General features: G+C 48.2%; 7 protein-coding genes across 7 annotated transcripts; 3 read left to right on the top strand and 4 right to left on the bottom strand.

Annotated features, from left to right (window-relative positions):
- Positions 1-303: 303 nt before the first annotated feature.
- N7455_011807 (glucose-induced degradation complex GID8) lies at positions 304-1,557 on the top strand (the record flags this gene model as incomplete). The annotated part of the gene is made up of 4 exons (XM_040953939.2): positions 304-318; positions 371-450; positions 638-833; positions 1,048-1,557. The coding sequence occupies 4 exons, from the start codon at positions 304-306 to the stop codon at positions 1,555-1,557; spliced, it is 801 nt and encodes a 266-aa protein (XP_040815626.2).
- A 1,085-nt stretch (positions 1,558-2,642) lies between these two features.
- Positions 2,643-5,138, bottom strand: N7455_011808 (putative NADH-ubiquinone oxidoreductase 64 kDa subunit). The gene is made up of 5 exons (XM_040953739.2): positions 4,176-5,138; positions 3,773-4,113; positions 3,568-3,718; positions 2,774-3,505; positions 2,643-2,706 (listed from the first exon to the last, which is right to left on the bottom strand). Exons 1-5 carry the CDS (start codon positions 4,993-4,995, stop codon positions 2,690-2,692), a joined length of 2,061 nt encoding a protein of 686 aa, XP_040815645.2. The 5' UTR covers positions 4,996-5,138; the 3' UTR covers positions 2,643-2,689.
- Positions 5,139-5,586: 448 nt separating this feature from the next.
- On the bottom strand, positions 5,587-11,096 carry N7455_011809 (putative sister chromatid cohesion protein Mis4; the record flags this gene model as incomplete). The annotated part of the gene is made up of 4 exons (XM_040953987.2): positions 5,587-10,439; positions 10,497-10,633; positions 10,686-10,875; positions 10,937-11,096. 4 exons carry the CDS (start codon positions 11,094-11,096, stop codon positions 5,587-5,589), a joined length of 5,340 nt encoding a protein of 1,779 aa, XP_040815598.2.
- Positions 11,097-11,444: 348 nt separating this feature from the next.
- N7455_011810 (DNA-directed RNA polymerase I core subunit RPA12) lies at positions 11,445-11,947 on the top strand (the record flags this gene model as incomplete). Its single annotated transcript, XM_040953724.2, has 3 exons — positions 11,445-11,559; positions 11,632-11,863; positions 11,929-11,947. 3 exons carry the CDS (start codon positions 11,445-11,447, stop codon positions 11,945-11,947), a joined length of 366 nt encoding a protein of 121 aa, XP_040815726.1.
- A 138-nt stretch (positions 11,948-12,085) lies between these two features.
- Positions 12,086-13,146, bottom strand: N7455_011811 (deoxyhypusine monooxygenase; the record flags this gene model as incomplete). The annotated part of the gene is made up of 2 exons (XM_040953743.2): positions 12,086-12,608; positions 12,677-13,146. The coding sequence occupies 2 exons, from the start codon at positions 13,144-13,146 to the stop codon at positions 12,086-12,088; spliced, it is 993 nt and encodes a 330-aa protein (XP_040815730.2).
- Positions 13,147-14,374: 1,228 nt separating this feature from the next.
- On the bottom strand, positions 14,375-15,157 carry N7455_011812 (ETC complex I subunit; the record flags this gene model as incomplete). The annotated part of the gene is made up of 3 exons (XM_040953875.2): positions 14,375-14,684; positions 14,749-14,859; positions 14,922-15,157. 3 exons carry the CDS (start codon positions 15,155-15,157, stop codon positions 14,375-14,377), a joined length of 657 nt encoding a protein of 218 aa, XP_040815639.2.
- A 22-nt stretch (positions 15,158-15,179) lies between these two features.
- On the top strand, positions 15,180-16,107 carry N7455_011813 (F1F0 ATP synthase subunit f; the record flags this gene model as incomplete). The annotated part of the gene is made up of 7 exons (XM_040953880.2): positions 15,180-15,192; positions 15,234-15,357; positions 15,439-15,496; positions 15,567-15,581; positions 15,725-15,878; positions 15,934-15,999; positions 16,082-16,107. The coding sequence occupies 7 exons, from the start codon at positions 15,180-15,182 to the stop codon at positions 16,105-16,107; spliced, it is 456 nt and encodes a 151-aa protein (XP_040815698.2).
- Between the last annotated feature and the right edge of the window lie 401 nt (positions 16,108-16,508).

The raw sequence follows: 16,508 nt of genomic DNA on the forward strand, positions 1-16,508 counted from the left end.
CCTAAGCTCTAGTCCCAAAGCGGGTTAGTAGAGGTTCATTTCCTGGAAGGTTCCAAGATTGTTGTGGCTGCTCACGTGCTTCATAAGCGGGTATTATATAAGCACCCGTTTGGGGCTAGCGTATTACTTTCGCTTAAGCTACTTCTTCCGCCGCGAGCTTTTCAATTCCTTTTCTCTTCCTCATCCAACCCGGTCTTCTCCCACAAAGCGATTTGCCTTTCCCCATGGCCGTCGTCTCTTGGGTTGACTTCCAGCTTTACGGATAGCTTCAGATCAGATTCAAGACTGGCTATCCAGCTCATAATGTCTGCTAATCTTGTATGCTTCTCGGCTTGACACCCGTGGTTGCTGGCATTTTAACACTATGCAGATGTCTCGCACTCCCTCGACTGCGACGCCTACTTGGCATCACTTCGAGCGGAAGCTCGAGGATGTTAAGCCGTCCAAAACGTGAGTTATCTCTCTCATCCACCCCCACCTGCCCACTGCCGTGACATGATGTTCTTGAAATTAAGTTGGGAATCTCTCTGAAAACATGTGAGGAGAAACAAATTTGACTTATCCTTCTGATTCACGTCACCACTGCAAAATTTTCACTCATCCGTTGAATCAATGGTTACTGACAATTATAATGCAGTGATATCAACTATTTGGTCATGGATTACCTCATCACCAACGGCTATCCCGCTGCTGCGAAGAAATTCGCAGTGGAGGCCAACATTCAACTCAGAACGGATCTTGAAGCCATCCAAGAGCGGGTTGAAATTCGCACTGCGATTCACTCTGGTGATATCCAGGCGGCAGTTGAAAAGATCAACGAGCTAAATCCTCAGGTAAGAATTTTCCCCCACTAGTCTACTTCACACCCCTTGGCCCCACTTGCTATGATTATACCAAGTTTCATGCACCACTCTTAAACTCCCTTCCGGGACATTTGCAGAAAAACAAACATCTTCAGTCCTCAGTATGAGCAACTGCCAAATATTGAATCTTACCAGCATATCACACATTTCATGTCAAGTGCCATGGCTAACAAGACTTCAATAGGTCCTTGACGAAGACCCATCCTTGCATTTCGCCCTCCTGCGTCTGCAGCTGGTTGAGTTGATCCGTACCTGCATGGACACCCCCGGTAGCGATATTACTCCTGCCTTGGATTTTGCGACGGCTCAACTTGCACCACGCGCTCCTACAAACCCTCAGTTCTTGGCCGATCTCGAGCGGACCCTTGCCCTTCTGATTTTCCCCAGTGATAAACTGGCCCCTTCGCTTGCGTCGCTCCTGGACCCTGCACTTCGTAAAGAAATCGCCACCCGAGTCAACGAGGCCATTCTGCAGAATCAGGGTGCTCGTAAAGAGGCCCGGCTGCGCAATCTTGTGAAAACTCGGGCATACGCCGAGCAAAAGGCACGAGAGGCCAAAAAAGACATTCCAGATACCCTGGACATTGGCTTGGTCGGCGATTCTCACGACAACAGTAACAGTAATGACCTTGCTACTAACATTCGTGACACTTTGATGTCGAACAACAGTGACATTGATCCAATGATCTCTTGATCCCACTTTTCTCTCAAGCTGGCCTTGATTGTCAGTCAGATTTCTCCTGTGCTGTCACGGCAGATTTATCTTTTTTTTTTTCTTCTTTGCTCTTCTAGCGCGGCGTCTTGGATCCATATTTGTAGGTGTTCAGGCGATGGTATTTCGCTAGCTCCAATATGGGCGTTTCGGCCCCTTTCCAATACAAATGGCTTTTTAATTTTGAATCATGGTCACGTACCTTCATCCTAAACACGGTAGTTCTATAGCATAATAACCGTGCGAAGCGCCCAATACACCTACCGGGTATTGGTGCGCCCGGCAGATGCAATATCTAGAGGTTAAGTATATTTTGTATGACTTACCCATACAAAGGTACTTAGGCGCCCGTTAGGTATAGAACACTTTTTCCCGGCCCTCGAACTAGTTAGGGCAGATGTAAGAAGATATATATAGTGTGAAGTTAATATTATTTAACCAAATTCTGGTAAGGAATATTAAGTGTACTGAAATAAAGAAATTATCTAGGCATCTAACCATTATATAACTATAGTGTGATTTCTAAATAATTACTCTTATTCCATATTAGATACCAAGAATTAGTACTACCATTAAATTAATTAAGATATAATAGCACTAGTTATACATTCGTACACTTTCTATTACTTTAGCTAGTTCGAGGGCCGAGAAAAAGTGTGCTATACCTAACGGGTACATAAGTACCTTTTGTATGGGTAAGTCATACAAAAGATAACTACTTAACCTCTAGATATTGCATCTGCTGGGCGCACCAATACCCGGTAGGTGTATTGGGCATTTGGCACAGTTATCACTTGATTATACTATTTGAAAAAGGTATTGGTATAATGGACACGAACAATACCATGTATGCAGTATCAGCCAGTGGAGGGAGAAAGACAGTTGTTCAACACCATAAAATCCAACCACAAATATAAATCAAGCGTGGCTATGAAAACTGATAAAGAAGCAACAAAAGAAAGATCTATAAGCGAGTTTTAAAAACAAACAAAATGGCTCCGGACTCACGCCTGCCGAATATCGAAAATAAAGATCAATCACAAAGGTCTCTAGCAAATGTCTCTAGTTAGATGAACTAATGACAGAACACAACTGAAAAGTAACATTGGCTTCCTTAGAAGCTCATGAGATCTGGAGAATGAAGTATTAGCAAAACACAAACATTGATAGAGAAGTAATAAGGAAATAAAAGACATACCTCTTCCAAAGAACGCTCTCTTAGCCCAATCCATGGCCAGCATACACCGCGTGCGGAAGCTAACACTCTCAGCGAAGTAGATACTACGCCAAAGGTACATAGCAATGACACCGCCACTAAAGCTCATACCACCAAAGTCAAAGACAGCGGCGTTGCTGATGTACGCCAAGCTTCCGAGGTGTCTATACTTGAATGCCTTGTAGACAGCCTCGTCAAGGTCACCGTAGTCGATTTCGTTGGCCTTGAGACCGGGAAGCGCGGCGGCAATCTTGGTCAGTTTACGGCCCAGGTACACGCCCTGCTGGTTGGCGCGTTGGGCAGTGGCAGGCAGGGACGTGAGCTTGGTGTCAATTTGGTGCAGGAGCTCGGACAGCTCGCCGTAGTCGAGAGTGCCGGAGTGGTCCTTGTCGTACTGCTCGAAGAGCAGATCCAGGCGACGGAGGTGGTTCGAGGCTTGCGGGAAGCGTCTCTTAACACGAGTAGCAAATTCGGTCCATTCGGAGAAAGTGAGGTGCACTTTCTCAGGGTCGCGGCCTTTCTCCCAGGCAACGGTGCGGAGGAACCTGATGATGTTGTCTGCGATATTGTTCTGGACTGTTGAGCAGTCGCCGATTGCGTAGACGTCACCTAAGGGAGCGCCAATCACGCGGAGATGGGAGTCGGTTTCGAGAGCGTGCTTGTTGTTTTGGCCTTCCAGGTTGTTAGAGAGTGTTTCCGAGATCTCGGCTCGGGCTAAAGGGATGTTAGTGGCTGTTAAGAGCTGGTATATTAGGCGATGGCGTTAGTGCACTAACCGACTCCAGTAGACCACAAGCAGAATCCAGTTGGAATTTCTTTTACAACGGTCTTGCCGTCTTCCACCTGGGAGAAAAGAACCCGATCGCCACGCACTTCCTTGACACGGGCGTTGGTCAACACCTCAACGCCATCGCGAGTGAATCGACCCTACAATGCGTTAGTACCAGAACCAAGGGAACTTTCGATGTGGAGAAAACATACCTCGGCATATTTAGAGAGTGCTTCGTCATAAGTGTTCAGGATGTGAGTTCGGCTTTGGATAATGTGGACAGACATCTCGTTTCGTACAATGCGAGGGAAAGAATGAAGCAGATCTTCATTTAAGAGATCGAACAGCTCGGCAGCAAATTCAACACCCGTTGGCCCACCTCCACATATGACAAAGGATAGAAGGCGTCTGCGCTCTTCATCAGAGGTGGTGGGGAGACACGCTAACTCCATATTCTCTAGAACCTTGTTCTTGATTTGACGAGCATCATCAATGGTCTTCAAAAAGTTACAGTTTTCAAGGCCCTTCACACCGTGTGGGTTTGTTACACAACCTAGTACACAGAAACGTCAATACTTTTGAACTTGAACCTGCTTATTCTTTGGCACAACATACCGACTCCGACAACAAGCTTGTCGTATGGCAGATAGAAGTTCTTTGTCTGACCATCTTGACCAACCTGGGATACCTCCACCAGCTTCGCAGAGAAATCGACATCGACCGCGGAAGCCTTGAGGAAGTGACCATTAACCCGGTCAATAATGCGCCGGACAGGCTCAACCAGCGACCGAAGACCCAAAGTTCCAACCGTAGCAGAAGGTAGCATGGGAGTAAACAGGAAATAGTTAGTAGGGGAAACCACAGTAACATGGTAATCGGCAGGGTTCAAGTTCTTGAGGAGGGCGATGCTACCCCAACCCGTTCCCAGGATAACCAGACGAGGCTTATCCTTCTGTTGAAGCATAGCCTCCGAGTCATAGTCGCCAACGAGCACATCGGCGATAGGCAAGTTCTTCGGGCCTCCGAGTCGAGGATTAAGAGCTAATTCCGAGACTGGGATATCCATTCCGCTGCCACCTTCGTGGTATGTACTAGCATCGTAGATAAAGAAAGCGACGACCACAGCGCTGGTGGTGACGATGAAGAACCCGCAGAATGTAAAGACCTTGCGTATAGCAATGATAGCACGGGATTGTTTCAAAGGTGCGACCTTAGCTGCGAGTTCTGATTTGAATCGGATCGGCATGGAGACCGGCGCCAAGGCTCGCCATTGGGGGGCTGGTCGGCGACGAGCAGTGTGTATGGAACGGGACAGAGGTTGGCGGGATGTAAATAATGCCTTCGAGACATTAATTCGGCCTGGTAATGACCCCATAGACTTCAGTGCGGCGCCGTCCGCACGGGTCCGGCGCAACATCGCGTTTAGCATTGTCATAACAGGGAGGGGAGCTTGTGTAGAGGATGTTCAGGGATGGAAACAAGAGACGAAGCAGCTCATGATCCGTTCCCGTGCACTCAAATAACGAGCGACCTTGAAGCAATCTAAGCCAAAAAGAGTCTATCTCACAAAAGTCAGGAACCCAGGACAGGATACGACGCCAACTATCACCGGCGACGTCATCTTAAGGATAGTCACGTGACAGGAGCTACTCGGGAACCCGGCATCAAAACTTTGAACTCATACGACAGCTCCGTGCTCCATTTGTAGATTCACCGACAACTATATCTAGATAAGTCTCTCTTTTTGTGTACCAATGGAAATGAATCCGTGGAATTCTATTATATACCCATAATTAATGGGAGTGGATATCGGGCCGAGCTTGAGGAAAGCCTCAAAAGCTCAGAGTATGTATGAAAAAGAGTGTAAACATAACCACCCATTTCGGTCTCGGAAATAAAAATAAAAAGGTCATTCCCCGTGGAATGCTTCATGTGCAGAGGAAAATAAATAAACGCCGACCTCGCTTGACATGCAAATAAAAAAAAAAATCTCCTGTATGATGATGGATGACGTGGATACGTGAAATCAGTCCCAATCCAGATCCTCGTCCGGCTCAGCGCTGGACTTCTTCCTTCCAGTTGAACTCTTCCGGCTCTTAGGGCGCTTGCTGAGGTTTGAGCTAGAGACGGAGCTCTTGCGCTTCATGGGCCGAGCCACCGTTTCATCGACATCTCCGGTAGCGTCTAGGCTGTCCCCTTCCGCGTCCTCGTCTCCATCCACCCTGAACTCTTCGTCGATGGAGAGTAGAGTGGCAAATTCTCGACATTTTTGATGCATCGCTTCCTCGCTGTCTAGAGCTGTCATATTTCTGGCAATGGCTTCCCAGAACTTGTCACCGGTCACACCATGTACCTTCGTGGCAGTTTTATTGAGCTCTTTCGTTACAGGTTTCCCTTCTTTGTTCTTGTTGTGGGCATTGACTCCGTAGAGACGACGAAGGTGGGTTCGAGCTTCCCAAAGCATTGACAATGATGCAGCAGCAGTTGCCAACAATCTCAATGTCGCAGGGTTGGCTTGCCGCGGTATAATTGTTGATTGAGGCATCTCAGGCGCAAACCCTAGCATCATGTCGTTTGAAGCATCTAACTGGGGCGGACCAATCGGGGTGGAGGGTATGTCCGTCTCAATCGCGTGCGCAATGATAGTGCCAGTCGAAGAAACGATACGCTCCATACACGCAATGGTTGGCACCACTTCAGCCAATTGACCGTAGTCAAAGAAGGCCAGGTTTTGGGAGATGAAGCGTGCTAGGAGAAGATGTTCTGGGGGGTTGCCAGTTATATCCAATTTCTTCGGTTCGAAGTTGATCTTGGAGCAAAGGTTTGCGAGGAACTTCTTCTGGTAACGGCTGTTGCTGATTTTGACAATCTCGAACAACGGTGCGAGCTTCGAGACGTAAGGCCGAGCAGTAGCGCCATTGGAGTCGCCAACAATATCACGCTGGTAATAGAACGCCTCTTGCACAGCCCGCATGTATTCGCGCTCAAACATGGATTCGTATTGTTGGTGGAGCATTTTGTGCGTGTCGAACGCGATTTTCGCAATTGCAGGAACGGTAGAAGTCTCTAGGGAGACGAGAACACCCGCACATTCCTTTGGATGCACCAAGCCCTGCCTATTAATACTCGCAATGAGTTCAATGGCAGTCAGTGAATAAGTATCCTGGCGCGATTGTGCCACCTGAAGCATGTTTGAGAGGAAGTGTTGGGCGATCAAAGCAGCAGCACCATCATTGTCGCTAGCTCTCAAAGAACCACCCAATCTGGTGGTGTCTTCCTGGGCGGCGGCTTCTGCAGTTGGCATGACGGCCTTTTCGGACTTGCCTTCATGGATGGCAAAGAAGTCTGCAAATGATCGGAGAACGATGTTTTGTAGGCTTGGGGCATCTTCTTTGAAAGCCTGAGCGAAAGTCTGCCGTGTGCGTTCTCTGCCGAATTGGCCAGGCCAAGACTGGCATATAGATCCCAGGCTTTCGAGGGCCATGACTCTCAACTCAAAGGGCGAGTTTGATGCAGTGAAGGGAATAATGGAGTCAACCATCAGCCCTGCAACCGAGCCACCGCCCCAGGTGGGGAATTCACCCTTGAAATGAGATGCATACTTTTCAAGATCGCAATGCCGCCCAACACAACCTGCAATACGAATATAACTCTTGGCACGGGCCAGGATTGCAGCATGTGCAGTTGAGGAGAGATCAACACTCTTATACTGTTGCAATGGCTTTAGTACAGAAACTGTCAATTTCACCAGTCTGTTCGTATTTTGCAGGACACCGTTGATGGTCCACAAACAAGCCATGACTTCGTTCAACTCTGAACGGGCGAGCTTGGCAACACTCTTGAAAAGGTCATTCTGAACTTCCTTCAGAAGAGTGTTGTGGGACGAGGATAAGAATGGCAGGACGCAACGATAGATAACCACAACCGATCGGAATATGAAAAGGTCATCTGCCGTAGAAAGGTGTCCGATGTAAGGATGTAGAGCTTCCAGCTGATCCGGGGTAAACAACTTCGCATTCGACTTGGCAAAGACGGTGATCGTCTGTAAAAGAGCTTGCTGGAATTCCTTGCTGGATCCATCTGAATCCTCCACCAGTCTCTGGAACATAGTAGAGACCATCGCCTTGCAAACTTTGAAGTTCAATGCCGCGGACTTGGATTTGTCCGAAAGGACAGCTTTCAAACAGACGCTAAGGGACTCCAAAGCAGCTTCACTACGCTCGGTCAGGCCAACGATGAGGCCTACCTGCTCTCCGAGAGCCATTTTCAATTTTGGCCCCTCGGACGAGGAGTCAATGGATTCATGGAATGGAACGAGCCATATTTCTTCGAAGGTTTGGCGAGCCAAGGATGCCACACTCTCCTCAAGATCGCCTGTGCGTTGGAGGAAACTGTCAAGAATAGCCAGCTTCAATTCCTTTCGAGACGTTTTGTGGTAAAGTTCCTTCAAAAGCCCAATGCAACGTTTCCGGACACCGGCTGTTTGATCGGCTGCACAGGCCAAAATGCTTCGGCATCCTTCTTCTTCGAGCTTAGGCTTCAGCCCAATGCATTGTCCGATCAGCTGTAATGCAGAGTCTCGAACCATGGGCGAGGCGTCTGTCGTACACCGGTGTATTACGCGCAAAACGGAAGGATCTCTATCAAGAAGGTTCGGGTCTTTTTCGAGCATGTAGATGACACTTTTCAAGCTGCGGCTGCGAACCTTGGCCGAGTCACCAAGGAAAGAGGCCAAAAGAACTTTGAGAATGGTGTCGAATGCTTTGCCGAAGTTGGAATTCAAGACTGTGAGGATATAGGCAAATTTGCCATGCACGTTGGGAATTTTGTCGAATTCTTTGTGGGTCTCTAACCAACGCGGGTCTGAGAAGGATCTTGTTAAAAGAGTAACCAAATCATCAGTCACCTCGTCATGTGTGATTTCTTCCTGGTCTTCGGGGTTGTAATATAGGGCACAGGCTGTTTTGGCCCATTGAGCCAAGTAGTAGCCCCGTGCGCTGGTCAATTGCCAATTGTCGGAATTCTTGTCTTGCAAAAGGTGCTCGAGTGCAATCCTATACGGACCTGTCGGTGTGATGATGTCTTGGTGATGCAGTGCACCAGAAGAAAATTCTTCAAATTGTTGCTTGAGATAATCAGTCAATTCACTGTCGGAATCTTCCAGAGCTGGGAGCATGTGCTGAGCGGTTGCTATCAGATCTGAGATAGCAGAACCCATCCAGCCAAGAAGCTCAAGTGCCATGCTCTTCGCAGTAGCCGCGCTTTTATCTTGTTCGGTGATTTGAATCATGCGCAAGGTCAAGATCCGGAGAAGCAGCTCTGCAGCAGGCCAATCAGCCGAGCCCAGTACATTGATTAAATCCTGGGTAAAAAGGTCCAGAATATTGCGGTATGGCTGGTCACCAGTTTTCGTCGAGTTCATAGCACGCTGAACAATGAAGTTCACGATGTATTGTGCGGAGCGCATAGCATTATCGTAGAGTCGGTTGGCCTTGTTCGCTAGGCGTTCCAACGATTCGTCTGACTCGTCGTCATCAGACTCACCGTTGGCATGGTTCTCGCCATCGCCCATAAGGTCGTCGTCATCGTCATTGTCTTGTTCTTTGATTCGACGTTTGGTCTTTGATCGCGAAGGTGTCTCCAACGCAGTTGTCTGAACAAGCTGCAGGACTAGTGCGGTGAGTAGCTGGATATTTTTTCCATCTGCAACTTTGAACTGTCGAGCATTCTGCCGTGTGGTGGGAAGTTTCTCCAATGAGACCAGAATCTCATCCAGAATGAAGGGTCGCTGCTCAGGGTATTTGGAAAACACCTTTGCAAGCACATCCATTGCACCACGTCTCGCAGGCTCATACTTCTGATATCCTAAAGCGGAGTCTTTGTCATTGTGTGCATTTTCCACAAATATTAGCTTTGCAGCAAAGAATTCCGCGGCCGTGATCGTCCCTTCGGAGACATCGATGCGAGACAAAAATTCTGCAAAAAGAGTGAGAACTTTCTTGCTCTGGTGAACAAGAGTGCCAATGATCCGCTTCTGGGCCGAGAAGAAGTGAAAATGCTGGCCGTCTTTACCACCAGGACGCGATTCCACCGCGGGAATAATGCAATGATCAAATAGTTGATTGAGAACGGTGGGAATGGCCTCGATGAGATCTTCTGGACAAAGATCTCGCTCAGTCTGACGCCCAGACATCGTCTGCAGCAGCGTTCCGATTGCAAATAGTGCATTCAACTCATCCTCGATCTTACTCAGCCACTCCTGGGACTCAAGCTCACTGGGTGAATCGCCTAAACCTATGTCGAGAGACTGTGCAGCAATGATTGGCTTTTCGCACAGTTTTTGAATGCGGTTGAGATAATCAGACGGTATGTCCTGGAGTCGATCAAACCCTGCAACTTTCCGGAGCGCTTTCTGGAGGCGAGTATGAGCATCAGATGATAGTATCAACCCATGCACCTCTAGAGATGTTGGGTTTACGAAAATGGGATTTGGTGTATCAGAAGTTGGGGGAGTCGAAGTATCGGGTTCAATTTGGTCTTCTGCTTCAAAAACCTCGTGAAGAAGATCTTGAAGCTTTTGCAAAGCTGCATCTGCTTCCTCTTTTTGGTCCCTGAGTCGCACCGCCGCCATAGTGTCTTGGTCATGGGATTTCAATTGAAGCTTCTGCGCATTTGCGTAATCGCTATGTTGAGGTACGGTTTTGATTGGAATAACGACGGATAGTTGGCTCGATGAAGGAGGACGATTCTGCTCAAAAGAGGCTGAAAAAGACGCCGAGTTCGATTTGTTCGCAGCGTATGCGCGCTGATTCAATGAAGCAGCCGTCTTCGGGATGGGGTCTTTATTTTCGGGTTTTGTCTTTGGGGGTGCTTCGGGATCTGTGATCGGTCAGTCAATTAACCAGGTACAGACTTCTGTGACATCTTAGGGCTTACATCTGAATGCAATGTCTGTAGAGTTAAGCATCATCCGTGCGAAGGAACCAAGGCTATTGCGACCGGAAGTAGCACTATCAGGATCATTTGGGCGTAGCTGTTGACTTCGCGAAGGAACCCGAGGAAGCTTGAATTTGCTATGAAATCCAAATGAGTTAACTGCGCTTGAGAGACTTCGGTTTTCCTTACAATTCTGTCAGCTGGTCTCCATCCAGCAACTGTTGAATATATTCTCGAGACGTTTCTAAGCGACTAGAATCATCCTGTCCAGATTGCATTTCCGTGTCAAGTTCACCCAGTGTTTTGCGGCCTTCTTGGAGGACATGGTTTATAGAAGTGGTATTTGAAGGTCGACCAACATCGGGGCGTAGGATACAGTCTGTGCATACAAGCCATCAGTAAATTGAGTAGAATTGAAGAGATAAAGAAAACAGACGAACCGAGACCAAAGACAGGCGCGCTGGACATGGATGAGTACTGCAGCGCTTCATCCACAGATAGCGGCCTTTGATTCTGAAACTGCATATTGGAGCCATATGGTGGCATCTGATCATGGCCGTTGATGACCACCTGCACGGCGGGTTGTCCATTATGGTCCATGGTCAAGGTTAAGTCAAAAGAAGTAGGCGCGAGTCATAAAGTTGACATGCTCTTGGTAGAGACATGGCAAAGAAGGCAGGCGCCTTATGACATCCCTAGATCATTTAAGTAATGAAAAGACCAGAATCTGAAAGAAAATGAACTGAACTACGATCAAATGCGTTCATGAATTCCGTATGGGTGACGGCACCCCTACTGCCGCCTGTGACCGCTTATCTAGAGGCTCGTGCGTCAAAAAAAAGTTGCATAGATTATTCGCTGCATAAGGTCCGATTCGTTGTCACTCTGCTTACACCGTTGGTCTTCTGCAGCTTTCAGACCGTCAAGTTCATTTTACACTCCATCAACATGTCTGTCATCGGTTCCTTAATTTTCTGCACGGATTGCGGTAATCTCCTACGAGAATCTACTGGCAATGCGGATGCGATTCTGCACTGTGATGTCTGCGGCACTCGGAATAAAGGTGGGTGAATACAAACCTTTCTAATCTCTTACCAGGCTACTAGAGAATTCATTTCTAACCTTCGATTTGCAGATACAATCCCCCAAACAACCGTGTCCGAGTCCAAGCCCTCCGCATTCCCCTCAGCACTGAGAGCCAAACGATCGGCAGTCCAGACCCTGTCAGCAGAGGACCGGAAGACTGAGGCTATCATTGATCGTACATGTAACGAATGTGGGAGGAAGGAGATGTTCTACACTACAGTGCAACTGCGCAGTGCCGATGAAGGAAGTACCGTGTTCTACAGATGTGTCTGCGGATTCAAGTATGCCCACCCACCTCGAAAGCACATAATTATGCATGCCCGACAATTACTGATTACTTCGACAGGGAAACCTCCAACAATTAATCTTGGAAACACAGATTGTACAAAAGATGTGGGGAAAAGTCTATTTTTGGAGAAAGGCTGTATAACTAGCGGGACAAGAGTATTAAAATCACGACCGTCACGAGACAATTTTTTTTTTTTTTTTTTGCAAGACATCCATCATGCAGCAACGGGTGCAGCGCTATCCGGGATCAGCGCATATTGGGTTTCGCCATTCTTCTCGAACTCTGCCATGTCAAGAGCAACAATGACACTGTCCCTGACCACCTGGTCGGGGTCATTCAAGAATTTCTTCAAGGTCTCCTCTACACCATCCTCCTCGCCCAGGCTGCCGAGGGCCTCAGCCGCTTCGTGTCGCACCATTCCTACTTCCGACAGGTCACTCAGCGAGGCTGTGAGACTAGGGATTGAGGCAGGGTGGCAGAGTTGTCCGAACACAAAGGCAACCTCGTGGCGGAAGAGAGCAGAGGGGTCCTTGAGGCCCTTGGCCAACGCATTGACGGCGTCGACTGCTGCTGGAAGATCTGGGGGCGAGGCAAGGTCGCGCAGACCGAACATCGCACGGTATCTTTGGAACAGAGGGAGCTTTGTGTCAAGCAGTGTCTTTTCCAGGTCTGGGATGCAGGGTTCGGCGCTGGCCTCTAGGGGCATAGGTGGAGCAGGGTCGATAGAAGTGAAATCACTGTAAATCAGAAGATCTCAATGTCAGCATTTCTCTTTGTGGTATATAATCTCCTGCGCAGATCGTACCTAGGCTTCAATTTCTCGGCCTTGCGCTCTTCTGAGTTCTCCCACTGGATTCGGTCCACAGCGATGTCGCAAGTCTCGCGAATGATATCCAGTTCATTTGTATCATCCCTCAGTCTCTTGAGGATGTCCAAGCTATCCGCGTATCCAAGAGCACCCAGCGCCTCGGCGGCCTCATGGCGACACATCGCATCCTCCTCGGTATCCTTCACCACATGCTGCAGGTATGCGACGGATTCGAAGTTTTTAGTTTGGCCGAGGCAGTAGGCAAGCTCATGCTTAAGCAGAGCTGAAGGTGACGCGAAACCCGCGGCGATCGCTTCGATGGCGGGGAGGGTCTGGTCTGTGGTGGGCTGTAGACAGGCCAGATGTTTAAGGGAGAAAAGAGCGCGGAAGCGGCGAGCAAGTGGCTCAGATTCGGAGACCAGCACCTTGCGGAGAGTAGGAACGGTATTATCGGTTTCAGAGGCCATTTTGAGGGGTGTAGTTGGACAGGGGAGTATAGAGGTGAAAAAGAAAAGTTGTTAATCTTTTTGATCTTATCAATTTTTAGAGTGGGGGGTGGCGGGGCCCATTCAGGCTTTAGTTACGCAGGGGTTTTTTTTTGCTCGTACGTTATTGTCTTCAATGCTTCCGGTGTAAGCCCAAGCCATAATTTATTGCTAATTGCGGGTTAAACTACCCTTACATTTAAATAATCATGTATCGTTGTATGTTTAAGGGTTGAGTATGTGGGGTCTCGTAGATGGGAGCGCTGATCTTAGTATATATAGTTAGTTGGTTTTCTCTACTTGTGTATTCTAGTGAGACCCTTGGGCTTTAAAATAAAAACTGACTAAAAAAACTAAATATATGCCTGCACACTTGCTATACACATATTGCGAGAAATCTACGTCCTAATATATACAGTTAATATTGAAATAGAAGCTTGAATGGATCAGTTCGAAGCGCCACAGAACTAAAACTAGCCCTACTTTATAGCCTTTAGCAATTGTTGCTTGTAGAACCATGCTGATGCAACAAACCCAGTGGCTGTATGATTCTATAAAGAGCACATCGAGATCCGAGCATAGCTGTTTCGAGCAATATCGGACGGTTGGAGCTACAAGCATTGGTTGATAGAATTTCCTAAGCAACTTTTGTTCAATACTATAAACTAAAAATAAAAATTGAGCAAGCCAAGTAATAATGTTGCGCTATGCCTACAGGTAGACCCTCACTCATCTATGCTCATCTCACAGTACAATGCCACTGGACTAGAACTCGATTTCTTGACTGGAAGCCTTATATTACACATCTAGAGACTTCCCATTCTGGGCTTATACTCTCGCAGAGACGATGCTATTTAAATGAAGCTTGAATATGCTGTCTAATTGATATAATGAACATAGAGGGTCGTGATGCCGTAGTTACATTAAAGGTGGACACATTAATTTGAACATGGATTTTACAAACGCAACATGAGGGATATACATCTGCAGACCTTTCAAAAAAATCATATTATTATGTCACCACACAGAAGTATAATTGACATCGTTCCCTTCTGCTCCCGGTGGTTGAATGGTAGTTGACTCGTAGTTGTTAGCCCTAACCCATGAAGTCTAGAGATGACCTATATTAGAACGCGACATCTGGAAGTGCTTGAAATTGAGTTCGAGTGGTAAACTGGCAAATATGTACATAATACAGCGCGAAGTCAAATCATTTGGTCTTGATATGTCTGATCTTCTTGGGCTCGTGGACGAAGTTGTTGGCATAGGACTTGGGCACGAAGCGGCGCTCGTTCGGCTCCTGGACAAAGTATTCGTAACCCTGCTTCTGGGCAAAAGCGATAGCGTCTTCCTTCGACTTGAACTTCAGGTTGGTGCCCTGCATGCTATCGGCAGACGATTGCCAGCCCATGAGGGAGTTCTCCCAACGGTGACCCCGCTGCAAGATATCCCAATCCATGCGCCAGTGGTGCTGGTGCCAGGTACCGGACTGTGTTGCGGCCTTGGTAGGACGGTAGATACTGTGAGAGTCATGGGTTAGTATGTGAGAGCTAGGTGATACTGCTCGAAATTTGTCTAACGTACCGGACATTGCGGGCCTGGAGATCGGTAGGGGCTCCGGAGAGGACGGCCGCGGGGAGAGTGTCGCCGGGCTCGCTACCATCCATCACACGCTTGGGCACCGGGGAAAATTGCCTTAATTGAAGCCGAAGGGTTAGTGAAAAGATCTGCGACGGAACCAGAGGGGGATGTCGTACGAGGTGCCGTGGTCAATTGTGGCCTCATAATCCGGCTGGTGACGGGTCATAGCCTCGGAGGGAGTCTCCTTGGTGATCAGGGAGCTGTCCTTGGGAGGCGTGGTGGGAGCATCCGCGGTGGTGGTCTTCACGGAAGGAACTCCCTTGGGGGCGTTGGAGAGGAAACGGGCGTTGACAGGCACAGAAAGTCGGTTGACCCGAAGGCCAGCAGCACCCCCGATTCTGAAGAGCGACATTGTGTCTTTTTGGATGCGGGGAATGGTCGTTGCCAGTGAGGACTCCCTTCAAGTGTGGTTTGGTTGCGAATTACAGGCAGGTCACGACACCACCGAATCGGGTTTAGCCGGGCTTGGCAAGCCGAACACCCGCAGGGCTCGGTTTGTTCCTCCTTCCTCCTCCATCAGCTTTCTTTGGTTCACTTGCGTCGCGAATCAACGTAAGTCCACGTCTCTACCACCCTACGAATGCTCATTGAGAGCCGCTCTATTTAGTGCGACCAATTTCTGACCCCATTCAGCCTAGACAAGATGAGCTACATTGCCCGCCGAGGTCTCTCGACCTTGATCCCCCCCAAGGTAAGAGCACCCCCATTGATGACTATCCGTAGTCCTCCGACTCCTGAAATGATGCTAATTGTTCCTCCAGGTCGCCTCCCCTAACGTGAGTTACCTACGCGCTGCCATCTTCGACTGAGTGCATCCCTTCCGCACCCGTCCCGCCCCGAAGCCTTTTTCGTGAAGCCCGCGATTTGATTAAAATGTTGTCTTTCTTCCGCCTTCATAACTGACATATTCTCAATTAAGGCCATCGGTGCCGCCCAGGATGCCGCCCGCATGGAGCGTGTTGTGACCTTCTACGCTGGCCTTCCCCGTGGCCCTGCCGCTGCTGTCAAGCCTACCGGCCTCATCGGTCGCTACCAGGCCCGCTACTTCAACGGCAAGAACGCCTCCGGTGTTCGTACGTATTCTTCACTTGTCCCCTTGTATTGATACAGGTACTAATGTTGATACAGCCCTCATCCACGCTATTGGCGGTATCCTGATCCTGGGTTACAGCATGGAGTACTACTTCCACCTGCGTATGTGTTTTCCGGCAATTAAACTGCTTATGTACCGTCTTTATAGTTGGGACATCACTGACTTTATCTTCTTTTTGACTAGGTCACCACAAGAACCACCCCCACTAAGCTTTCCCTTTCAATCAAATAGGTGGAGGATTGATGTATATACTGGATCCTCTGTCCTAGTTCCAGGGAAAAACTGTGGTTTAAGGGAGAATCTTAGAATCTCACTGTGTTTCAATATTCATATTTACTATACTTTGTCATTCTGTCGTAGTTGTAGCAGATTTGGAAGTATAACACATAACATAGAAGCTTGAGTGACGGGCTCTTTCCATAGTTTTTTATCACATACAAACTTCACACCAAAATAAACGACGTCCGGACAATTTACCATTTACAAGTAACGACAGCACCCAACGAAATCATCGTTTAAACTGATCAAAACGTCAAAAAACCAGCGCTTTCGAAGAGATAGATCTCAAGGTGTGTGGGCAGACTTCACAACTTTCGGACGGGCCACGCTA

The sequence above is a fragment of the Penicillium solitum genome (assembly GCF_028829755.1).
Source record: "Penicillium solitum strain IBT 25940 chromosome Unknown utg000009l_segment0_segment0, whole genome shotgun sequence".
In the NCBI taxonomy this organism is placed as follows: Eukaryota; Fungi; Ascomycota; class Eurotiomycetes; order Eurotiales; family Aspergillaceae; genus Penicillium; species Penicillium solitum.